The 12,145-nt window shown below is 30.4% G+C and overlaps 2 protein-coding genes across 2 annotated transcripts; one reads left to right on the forward strand and one right to left on the reverse strand.

The window, feature by feature from the left end:
* Positions 1-5,083: 5,083 nt before the first annotated feature.
* Positions 5,084-7,913, reverse strand: LOC108554131 (RCC1 and BTB domain-containing protein 1). Its single transcript, XM_017909300.1, has 10 exons — positions 7,770-7,913; positions 7,475-7,677; positions 7,222-7,380; positions 6,853-7,120; positions 6,633-6,760; positions 6,296-6,565; positions 6,094-6,218; positions 5,936-6,033; positions 5,738-5,868; positions 5,084-5,665 (listed from the first exon to the last, which is right to left on the reverse strand). Exons 1-10 carry the CDS (start codon positions 7,855-7,857, stop codon positions 5,525-5,527), a joined length of 1,611 nt encoding a protein of 536 aa, XP_017764789.1. The 5' UTR covers positions 7,858-7,913; the 3' UTR covers positions 5,084-5,524.
* Positions 7,914-9,453: 1,540 nt separating this feature from the next.
* LOC108554126 (transcription initiation factor TFIID subunit 6) lies at positions 9,454-11,930 on the forward strand. The gene is given in 8 exon segments (XM_083287410.1): positions 9,454-9,692; positions 9,789-10,107; positions 10,182-10,585; positions 10,664-10,927; positions 10,929-11,042; positions 11,125-11,338; positions 11,424-11,761; positions 11,838-11,930. Coding segments are annotated over 8 exon segments (1,926 nt in total). The 5' UTR covers positions 9,454-9,512.
* The last annotated feature ends 215 nt before the right edge of the window (positions 11,931-12,145 follow it).

Below are 12,145 nucleotides of genomic sequence, written 5' to 3' on the forward strand. Positions count from 1 at the left end.
AACAGGAAAGGGGCAGCATATGTATCACAGAGAAGGATGTGTGGCATGGACGTGCAAATATAAGTAAGGATCATTGAAGAAATAGAGAATGGACACTTGGTAATAGTTATAAAAGTTCAAGATAAATTGAATATAGAGTGTAATTGTTACATTAAGGCAAAAATGTGTAGAAATAGCTATAGGAACTTGGAAACTATAAAAGCAGCAAGTATACTTGGACTGTGGCACATGCTGGACTTGATTGGGGCAATAAAGCCAATGTCAAAAGGAGGTAAAAGGTACATCTTATCTGCCGATGATTATTCTAGAAAAGAACCATTTGATTGACTGATCTATAAATCACTAAAGATTTAATATGAAATATTATTGACGAAGGATTTTTTTTATTATGGGAGACTTACAAACATGAGTAATATTTATATACAAGGGTCATCCACTACAGGTAAAGTATTAGTTAATAATATTTCAATGGATTGTATATCTGTTCTTAAAAATTTAACCGATATACAATAGTTACTTTCTAAATTTCTATATTAATATATTAAATAATTTCTAATTTGAATTACAATAGTAAATAATAAATTTTAATAAATTTGATTTTAAAGGTATTTTACATTAATCAAACTAATGTATTTCTTATAACTAGGTTGTAATGAAAACAACTGTTGGTGATATTGAGTCAGAATTATGGACAAAAGAAACTCCAAAGGCATGTAGAAATTTCACACAATTATGTATAGAAGGTTCATAGAATTATCAAAGGATTCATAACACAAGGTGGTAATTCCTCAGCTACAGGAAAAGGTGACAAAATATATGGAGAACCAATCTTTTATCATTTGGTGAAGAAGTAGAGGAAAGTGAAGAAGAATCTGTGATATTAAATAAAAAGTTTAGTGGTAAGGACAATTCAGCTCATGACCATTTAACTGATCCAAAATTAAGCTCACAACCAGCTGTTGCATCACCTGAACTTGCAAATAAAAAATGGAAGGAAGACCGCAGTAGCGATTGGGAAAGTGACGACGAAGTAAAAACTCAAGAAGAATTAGAAATTATAAAGAAAGGAAAAGAGTTAGTTTACTGTTTACATTATAACTATGTTATAGAAAGTAGGAATTTTTATTGACTGTCTCTTATATTTATATTTTCAGAGCAGTGAAGGAAAGGATAAAATATAAATTGAGAGATGCAAAAAAGGAACCGAAGAAAGTTACAAAATTATAAAATAGATGATGTTGAAGATGATAAAGATATAAAGGAAAATGAATAGGAAATAAGGAATTCCTTATGAGGTTTAGCACGAGAGAAAGCCGAGGAGATGCACTATAAGAGAGATAGATGCATGATAAACCAATATCTAGAATTATTAGGATAACTCATGTATTTGAATAGAATCATTTGCAGTAGTATGTATATGTCTATAAATATTGTTACATATATACATGGTCATTATAATGATAATTGTTACATGATATGTATTCCGAAACATTTTTTTCTCGCAACGGTCCGTGATACGGACATCTACTCAGATTCTAATGTCTATATGTCATTGTTTATTATGTCGCTAACGATTAATGTGTATATGTGAAACTTATAGAGTGAATAAAAAACACCTAAGCATATAATTTCCATTTTCATTTTACCAAGAACAAAATCACTCGTCTTCATTTGTAACTTCATGTTTGTCTATAATTAATTCATCAACTTTTAAAATTGTATCGTAAACAGCCTTAATGAGCTTTCTAATATAATTCTGGATATGAATTCGTTATTATTCAAATCATTATTGGTGATTATTGCATAGAGTGTTTGAACTATTGCCGAAGATACTAATGGTGTATCCTTCCATTAGTACAATGGAATAATTAATAATTTAAGTTCATGAATTAATTATAGAAATTTGGAATTTTTGGTACCACAAAAATATATTTATATTTGCTTCATTGATATTAATAAATATAAGAAACATCGTTTGATATTCTACATCGATGTTATATCACATGGCTATTTCAAAGATGTAACATTTTCCCGCTATAAAAATACCTAGCATATTCGGCTACAGTCAACTTCCAGTTAGTGCCAAGCGAGCATACCGGTAATAAATAGTGGAGTATTCTCACGCGTCAAAGTAAAACATTAACTCTCAAAACGTTTCGTGAAGTAGAGACATCACTGATTGACGTTTTAATTACTTTACGAAGTTCAAGATTACTAACTGTGAACATTTCTTCGATAGTAATATACTACATGTGAAAAAAGGTGATGTTACATAGTGTAAATTGTATAACGACACACGTGAGAAATGAAGTGGTGTGAGTGCGAGATCCTATAATACTACTGCATTGTCCGTTATTATCGGCTGTAGTAGATTCTAGATTTCGGATGTCCTGTAACATATTTGAATATTTTTACTCTGAATAGGCAGCTTGTTAACAGTTTTTACTATTCTTCTTCAATTTTGACGTTCAATTGCAAAGTAGCTACGTATTATCGCATATATATTCTAAACTTCAATTGCGGCTTAGCATATTTCATTACTCCTTCATAGAATAGATTGTTCTCCAACCAATGGGGCAATTATTTTACGATTGAAGGTGCATATATGAAACAAAGTAACGGGAAAGCAACTGCCTGTGAAATCGTTCTACACAGTATACGTTTTTCGCATCCGTTTCTGAAATTAGGATTCTCGGTTAGATTTTTTTGGTCTAACAACGTAGAGGGAATTCTTCCTTAAGGGAATTGGATATTTTTTGTCGGTTTCGAGCGTGCGTTTTCGAGAAATAGTACCGGAAGTGTCAGTGGCTGTCAGATCGTGCTGCGCAATTTAATTTTTGGCTTCTAGTTTTTGAATTAGGCTATTTCAAGCGGATTTTTCCACTGATTCGCTTAAAGTGATTCTTTCCTTAACGGGATTGGATATTTTTTTTCGGTTTCGATCTTGCGTTTTCGAGAAATAGTGCCGAAAGTGTCAGTGGTTATCAGATCGTGCTGCGCGATTGACTTTTTTGGCTTCTAGTTTTTGAATTAGGTTTTTTGAATCGGATTTTTCCACTGATTCGCATAGAGTGATGTTTTCCTTAACGGGATTGGATATTTTTTTTCGGTTTCAAGCTGGCGTTTTCGAGAAATAGTGCCGGAAGTGTCAGTAGCTGTCAGATCGTGCTGCGTAATTTACTTTTTTGGCTTCTAGTTTTTGAATTAGGCTTTTTGAATCGGATTTTTCCACTGATTCGCGTAGAGTGATTTTTTCCTTAACGGGATTGGGTATTTTTTTTGGTTTCGAGCGTGCGTTTTCGAGAAATAGTACCGGAAGTGTCAGTGGCTGTGAAATCGTGCTGCGTAGTAGACTTTTTTGGCTTCTATTTCCAAAATTAGGCATTTTGATTATATTTGTTCTATATATCAGCGTAGAGGGGAATTTTCTTTAACGGGATTGGATATTTTTTTTCGGTTTCGAGCGTGCGTTTTCGAGAAATAGTGCCGAATGTGTCAGTGGCTGTGAAATCGTGCTGCGTAATAGACTTTTTTGGCTTCTATTTCGAAAATTAGGCATTTTTATTACGTTTGTTTGGTATAACAGCGTAGAGTACGTTTAAGACAATATTTTGTTGAATTAAACAGTCCCGTACAACAGAAGAAAAATATTGGACTCATGAAATATCACCAGCATAGGGCCATTGGATGCAAAGAATTATATTTTATAGCTAGAAAAAATTGAAACAGCAATACATATATGTAAGTTATGATATGTCTATTCTATTCTGGTTCAGCTAACCATATGACTTACAAGATAGAAATCTTTGATGTTCAAATAAAGATTCATACAATGGAGATGGCTTAGGCAAACAAAGGGGAATATAATTAATTTGGGTGATGACCTCCTATAGTAACTAGATATCGAGAATACAGTGAGATTGAAAGGTATGTTGTATTTCTGATCTAAATAAATGTTAATATCACTGGTCAAAGTCAATGATCATTCCTAATGAGTTAAGTTTCAGAATGATGGAGCTGAGGTATATAAAGAGAAGAGAGAGGTTTGAATGAAGGCAATGAGAAGAGGAAATGCATATTGTGTCAAACCAAGAAACGTATAAGAGGCAGCATATATATTAAGAGAGAAGGATGTGTGGCATCGACATGCAAATAAGAGGATCATTGAGGAGGTGCTGAATGAACACTTGGTAATAGTTATGAAAGGTAAAGGCAAATTGAATATAGAGTTTGAATGTTGCTAAGTCATAAATATTAATTATATTTCATTTATATTTCAGAATGATGATCGCACAGCAAAGTTGGAATTATAGCAACATTCTTATATAATGTTTAATTTAATGTTTAATACTTACATGAGCGATAGGTTTTGTATTTCCTGTATCTAATGATTAGTTATATTTTCGTTTTCTTTCTATAGTAAATAAGATTGCTATAGAAAAGTGTTTTTCTTGCATAACATTCTTACTGTTTTGTAATAAATGTATACTAACGTAAGAAAACGTAAAAAATAAATTTTTTTATTAAGAAATTTTATTTACAAGTTTTTATTTACAATGTTTTCATAGACCAAAAATGAATACAAAATAAAAAATAGATTGAAAAAGACTACTAAGTATAGACAGGAATCGAACCTCGGACCTTCACTAGAGGATTTTTCGATTGTTGCCCACAGGCCACGACTTCGCTTGCAAAGTGGTAGAAATAAATCTATAATTAGGATAGTAATAAAATTTTAATCGTAAATACTTAAAAAACTATTAAGTAGTTGCCGCTAAATGATATATTTTCTTAAATTGCATGACGACATCTACAAACCTGCAAAGTTTCAACTAAATTGGTGACCTAAAAGACTTGCACTCTCCTTGTAAGTATAGAATAAATAATTATGACGTATATAACTAATTGAATACATTAAAGAGTTCCAAGTCATTCTCGTTATTAAGAAAACATCGTAGCTCATCGACAGTAAACATATTTATTGCTACCAAGTAGGTACATTTACAAATAATTTAAATATTAAAAATATTTACATCATTTCCACAAAAAAATGTTGATACAGTACAACCCTAATTATCCGTGGTCTCGATTAATTCGGTTATTGAAAGTTTCGATTATATGGAGTCCGTGTTTATAAAATTATATAAGCTTCATACAGGTAGTTGTATATATGTTAGGCACACACGCGTCGTACCTTACAATTTCCTTTTACTTCTACAAGATTTTTCCGCAAAAGGAAAAGGATACCTATTGACAGCTATGATTGTTATTGTGTTATATAAAAAATAGATCTTTTAGGAATAAAGAATTTTATTTGATATAAATAATACGTTTTTAATTATTATTCCTTAGATTTCGATCATTCATTTGACCTCATTTTATCCATGCTTCCACGGTTTAACCGGTTTAATTGAGATCCTACTGTATCTAGAAATAAAATCTGCATGATCCTCTAATACAGTGATAAAGACTATTTGTATCACAATATCCTGCTGTATTTACTTTACGTAATATACATTTTTAGCTATGTTTTAAAAGCACCCGCCGCTGCAACTTTAATTATGAAAGTTTTTATTGTTTTTTCGTCTAATAATGCAAAGTCAGCTGTCTGCACTATTGCAGTCATACTTTTTAACATGATTTTGAAACAATATTCTTCTAATTCCTAAAAATACATAATGCATTAAATACTTGAACAGTGCTTTGTATGAAGAACAACACACAAAATATTGTTCACCTTATCATTGTATTTGATAGATATACCATACCACTTGGACACATTTACAACTGTAATTCCTTTAATTATTATTCGTATACAACATTTTTTTAACCGGTTTTCAAAATAAACAGTAGATAACTCTAAAAGTTCTATGGGAGAAAAAACATGATACACAAAACATGCTACTATATAGTTTAAATAAATAAAGTAATTTACCTAATACATTTTCTAGTGGTAGATCAATTTCATTGGTGTATAAATATTCCAAAAAAGTTTTGAATACTTTGTAGGAAAATTGTTTATGTTCTACAACACTACAATGAATATTTATATCAGCAACAGTATGTGTAGGCATACTGAATAAATTGATTTACCTTTGACTATTTTCAGACCAGGGTTCTTGAAACATCATTTTAAAATATTGACTACGTATCCTCAAAATTGCCTTATGTACAAAAATATTCTTTCCATCCACTTGTATAGTAAGATCGCTAGTGGTCTTCAATATGGAACAAAAGATAGCATCAGAAGATAACAAACTTAGCAAACATGTTGCTGATCACGAAAAGTACATACTGGATTGTCAAAAGCTTCCTTTAGGCTATTTGTTAAATTTGTTTCTTTATGATCTTGAAGAATAAGTGGGCGATGCATGACCCTCGGATAAGCGTAGAACGCAAGACCATCGTGTAAACATTTTAATACAGTAAGTATTGGAGCTCTAACTATTTGACCACAACAATGTCCCCATATAAATATTCGATTATCTTTAGCCATAGCAATATTTACATGATTATAGTGTGAAGATGCTATATCTAATACTTTTCCCATTTCTGGTACTGTTAGCTATAAAAATATTCATCTACTTAAAAGTACTTCTACTTAAGAGTACTATTATAAATTTTACTTTTACCATTACTGGTGACCAAACACTTTTGTTTGTATTAAGACCTAGTTGCCCATAACTGTTACCTCCCCAAACAAAAAGATCACCGTCGTTGCTCAATGCTAACATATGAACATATCCACAAACTACTTTCGCTGTAAAATGAAATAAACATAATCTGTAAACAATGATATTTTATTATCAATAAGTTTAGAAAAAGTAACATATAGTAAGAGTATAGCATTACATATTACTACAAAATTAAGTTGTGTTACTTTCTGTGGAACTGTTCGAGAACCTAGAATTCCAATGCCTAGTTGACCAACACCATTCTCACCCCAACTATAAACCTCTCCTTTGTCTGTAACTGCTACACTTGATGACTGACAACAACTAATCCAAACAACTTTTTTATCACTTAATGCATAATTCACCATTTTCGGTATACACACAGTTACATTAGTAGTATCACCATTACCTACTTGTCCATATGTATTTTCACCCCATGCAAATACCTTAAATAAATAATTAAATACCTTAAAGAAATACATTATTTTCATATTATATTACAATCAAAAAAAGATAAAATATTTATGATTGATTATTTTCATCATACATTTCCTCTAAGTGTTAATGCAAGAGAATGAAAAGCTCCACAGGCTACATCGACGATACATTCAGTAGAGATATTTTTTGTTACAAGTGTTGGCGTCAAACATGAATACGCAGAACTGTTTCCAACTTGATTGTGAGCATTGTGTCCCCATGAATATACCTTTCATACATACATTTATATTATTAAATAATGGAACAGTGAATTGATATTCTTTGTGTAAAACAATTGCATATTTTACATAATGCTTAAATACCTTTCCTTCCTCGGTAAGGGCCAAAACATACGGACCTTTGCCATGTGCAAACATTGTTACATTTTGATTACATAATTCCTCAACTTTCCTCGGATAAAGAGTACTATTAGTGTCACCGATTCCAAGACATCCGGAAGTGTTACTTCCCAGAGCATATACCATTTTATCCTTAGTTACAATTAAAGCTTCATTACCTAAATCACCTGTTTAATGAAACATTATGTATATAACCCTTTGTAATAAGATGCACAATAATTAATAAGAATGGAAGTAAAATTAAAAATAAATATTTTACCATATACGAATACCATATGGATATTTGAAATAAAGTCTGAATCTAAGAAACTAAAAATTGGCCAATTCTTCAAATTCGAAGTAGACATCTTTACGTTGCTCCTAAATTCTTGAAATTATATTTCAGTGTAACTTCAATTTTATTTAGTTGTTCTACTTCTTAACTTTTTATCCTTTAATAGACATTCCTTTATTTAGTTATTTATGTGCATCATTGTTTTCTCATCCTTTCTGCAAATTAAATGCAATATATTTTTCTTTAAATCTCATAGTAAGAGTGATTCGAGGATGTAAACAAATAATGTAAACGATCACTAACCATAACGAATGCAAATATTTATTATTAACGCTTACATTTTATATTGTAATAACTTTAATCATTCTTTGCGCACTAATTTATAAAAGATATCATTAAAATGGTAACTTAATAACCAATTAAAACTTTCGATCTGTACAACAGAAAGGAATTTCAAGTTATGAGAATCCCGCGAAAATTATATTGGACATTTGTAATTTATATCAGAAACTTGACTGTTTTTTATACGCAAATGAATGTTCATTTATAGCAAACAAAATTATTATCAACATTATTATCTACATTATTATCGAAGATGCAATCAAATTCTTTTAATTTCTACTTTAAACCGACAGATTACGTAGCTACATAAAAAGTCAAGTATACATCTATAAAATTCTATATTCGAAGTACAAAGTATTACGAAAGCAATGTAAGCATATTAGCAATGTATCTGTGGAATAAAGTTACTTGATAAACTTTATTATTATATATGTATATAAAGATATTAATTTTGTTATTCTTTATACAAGAAAAAATTAAGAAAGTGAATAGTTGAGAACCTTTGTATCGTATAGTATAAAATTGGTTTTTTTATGCTGGAAAAAATATATTTACGTGCTACAATAAAAAAATTATGAACAATATATTGTTTATATTAATATTGATGATATACTCTCGTTCTTTTAACTTATACATTAATCTGCAAGTGTACGTAGTTGTGTAAAAGTCATAGATCATAGATGTGTGCCATATCTTGTTAGTAATTAGACCATAAATAAAGAGTAAGATAGACTTGTTTATCAATGTATTTTTTTATCCCATAACTTCTTTTCAATGTTTCCTAACTTACTATATATGATATTCAAAATATTATAATATTCATAGTTTTTTATGCGTAAAACTAAATATCACTATGAAAGTACAACTAAGAATTGAACATGTTCATAGGACTGGACATTATCGTAAATGAAGTGTAAAATTCTATAATATTGACTGGTGAATCCCTATACTGATTATTATTATATGAGTAAAGAAGCAGTTGGTTGGAATCAAAGTATACTGCAACCAACAGTTTTAATGAAATAAAAAAATAATCTGTTACATGAACGGTTATAAAGCAACTATCGTTGTAGAGATTATGTTTAAGGTAGACATTTCCAAAAACCATTAAATATTATTATTCATATAAGTAATTTATTCGTATCACGAATATTATCGTATTTTTTAATAATTGACATATCATATAATTAAATGCATGTAATCCGTTTCCAGTATACAGTGTTTATTTTATCGGTACCAATGATGATGAAAGTTACATCTGAAATATAATTGCATAAGAAAAATGTAAATACATTTCTGCAAGATTTATTATTACAAATCAATAAATATATTTTTGAAATAAGTTGAAATACATATCTCTAAGAAGTAATTTTTAATGCATTTTATATGAAATATGGTGATCAAGATACTTTAAAGATGAACGAAAGTGAATCCATTTACGGGACTACATTGTCTCAAGAATCAATAAAGGTAATCGCAGAGAGTATAGGTGTTGGAAATTTTCCAGATGAAGCTGCAAAAGATCTTGCAGAAGATGTAAGCTATAGACTTAAGGAAATTATACAGGTTTGTATATTTTTTAATTGTAATAATTATACTATAAATAAGTCAATTACATTTTAAATTAGTGAAACTTGTATAACTGGGCTTTCTAATATTTAGGATGCTGCTAAATTTATGAGACATGGCAAACGTCAACGAATGACAACACATGATATAGATCATGCTTTGAAAATAAAAAATATTGAACCTACATATGGGTTTTTTGCCAAAGATCATGTACCATTTCGTTTTGCTTCTGGTGGTGGTCGTGAATTACATTTTGTAGAAGAAAAAGAAATTGATCTTAATGAAGTTATATCAATGTCTGGTGGGCAAACATGGCCTAAATTACCTTTAGAAATTACATTACGTGCTCATTGGCTTTGCATAGACGGTGTTCAACCTACAATACCAGAAAACCCACCTCCAGTCTCTAAAGGTAACAATTTAATAATGTAATAGTGTAAGGATATTTTATATGATACTGATGTTAATCAATCAACAATGCAATAGATGTTCAAAAGCTAGAAAGTGTTGATCCAACAAGTAAACTTACAAACAAGAATCAGAACATTGGTGTTGGTAAACCAGGTGGTGGTGGCAAAAGTCAGAAATTACGTAATGTAGAAACAGTTCATGTTAAGCAATTAGCCACTCATGAGTTGAGTGTTGAACAGCAATTATATTACAAAGAAATTACTGAAGCTTGTGTTGGATCTGATGAAGCACGTAGAGCAGAAGCATTGCAATCTTTGTCAGCTGATCCTGGTTTACATGAAATGCTAGCACGGATGTGTACTTTTATTGCAGAAGGTGTACGTGTTAATGTAGTACAAAACCATCTTGCACTTTTAATTTATCTAATGCGCATGGTTAAAGCCCTTTTGGATAATCCTAGCCTTTATTTAGAGAAATATGTATGTATTACTGAATACACAACAAAGGAAAGAGAGCGTGTGTATAAATATGTATTGATCTTCTATTTTTATTTATAGCTACATGAATTAATACCATCTATTGCCACATGTATTGTTTCGCGTCAGCTGTGTATGAGGCCAGAGGTAGACAATCATTGGGCTCTCCGTGATTTTGCATCACGTCTTATGGCTCAAATTTGCAAAAACTTTAATACCTCTACCAATAATGTACAAACCAGAGTAACTAGAATGTTTAGTCAAGCATTGACAAAGAATAGTCAGGTATAATTGTAGGATTACAAAATATTAAAAATCAACAATACAAAAATAATAATGATAATAATAAGTTATTCCCAAAATAAAATCTATTTCCGAACGTATTGAATCATGTATCGAAGGACCAGGTTTATCAAGTGTGGATAAAAATGGAGCAGGTCATATAAAGACTCTACTAGTGGTGAATGTCATTTACTATTAATATAAATTTTATTATATATTACATAACAAAATAATAGGAAAATATGTGTTACAACTTACAGAAATCAGTGGCTCCTGTTTTAAAGACGATACGATCTCCTCCAGATTATGTAGAAGATTACAAACAAGATTATGGTTATATAGGTCCTGCATTATGTGCAGCTGTTGCAAAAGCTCGTACACAGCCAGCAACTTTAGCAACAGCATCTACAACTACAGCTTTAACAACAAGTCAACAAGGTCCTATGTGCACGGGAAAAGCCATTGTACAAGCTGGTAATACAATTTTAATTATTATGAAATTAAATGAATACATTTATTTTAAATATACTTATTTATTTTCACTTATTTTCCATTGAAGTAACAAGTTCTAGTCCTGGACAACAAACTGGACGTACAATTATGCTCGGTACAAGTAGAACTGCTGGTGGAACTACAACAGGTGGAGGGCAAAAATTCGTTATCTTACAATCTCGATCTCAAACACCAACTGCTACAAATATTAGCACTAATGCAATACAACAACAACAACAACAACAACAACCTCAGCAGCAACAGCAGCAACAAACACAACAGCAGCAAGTTAAAATAGCTCAAACCAGTGTCACTCAACAGAAAGCACATATACAAAGCAATACACCAAAATTGGTAGTTGTTTGTATGTCCAGTAGTAGTCACAGTACTACTACTGTAACTCAGGTGTGTATAATGTATTGGTATAATTAGAAAAATATAATTAATTGAATTATTAAATATGAAAATTATTCTATAATAGGGAAATTTAGCAACAAAGGCACAGAACATGTTTGTTAGTCAACAGAATGTTGAGTGTTCCTTGAGCCCAGAAGAAGAACATTCTTTTCAATGATAATGAAAAAATTGAAGACATTCATTTTTATAGTAATTTGTACAAAAATAAGTTTTCAATGTTAATACACTTTATAAAAAATAAAGATTTTTTTTATGAATTTAAAAGAGGTAGATACATTTACTTTATTTAAAATGGGAAAAATGTATGAAATTATTCAAAGTGCATCAATAAATAGAAATAAATATAAATTGATATTTACATAGGTAAATAAA

The sequence above is a fragment of the Eufriesea mexicana genome, unplaced genomic scaffold, assembly GCF_001483705.2.
Source record: "Eufriesea mexicana isolate 0111107269 unplaced genomic scaffold, ASM148370v2 scaffold16945, whole genome shotgun sequence".
NCBI lineage: Eukaryota > Metazoa > Arthropoda > Insecta > Hymenoptera > Apidae > Eufriesea > Eufriesea mexicana.

Coding starts and splice junctions, on each gene's coding strand:
- LOC108554131 (XM_017909300.1), bottom strand. CDS start 7,857: ATGTCTACTTCGAATTTGAAGAATTGGCCAATTTTTAGTTTCTTAGAT. Junction 7,381..7,474: donor CCCTTACCGAGGAAGGAAAG/GTATTTAAGCAT, acceptor TATGTATGAAAG/GTATATTCATGGGGACACAA. Junction 5,869..5,935: donor ACCACTAGAAAATGTATTAG/GTAAATTACTTT, acceptor TTTCTCCCATAG/AACTTTTAGAGTTATCTACT.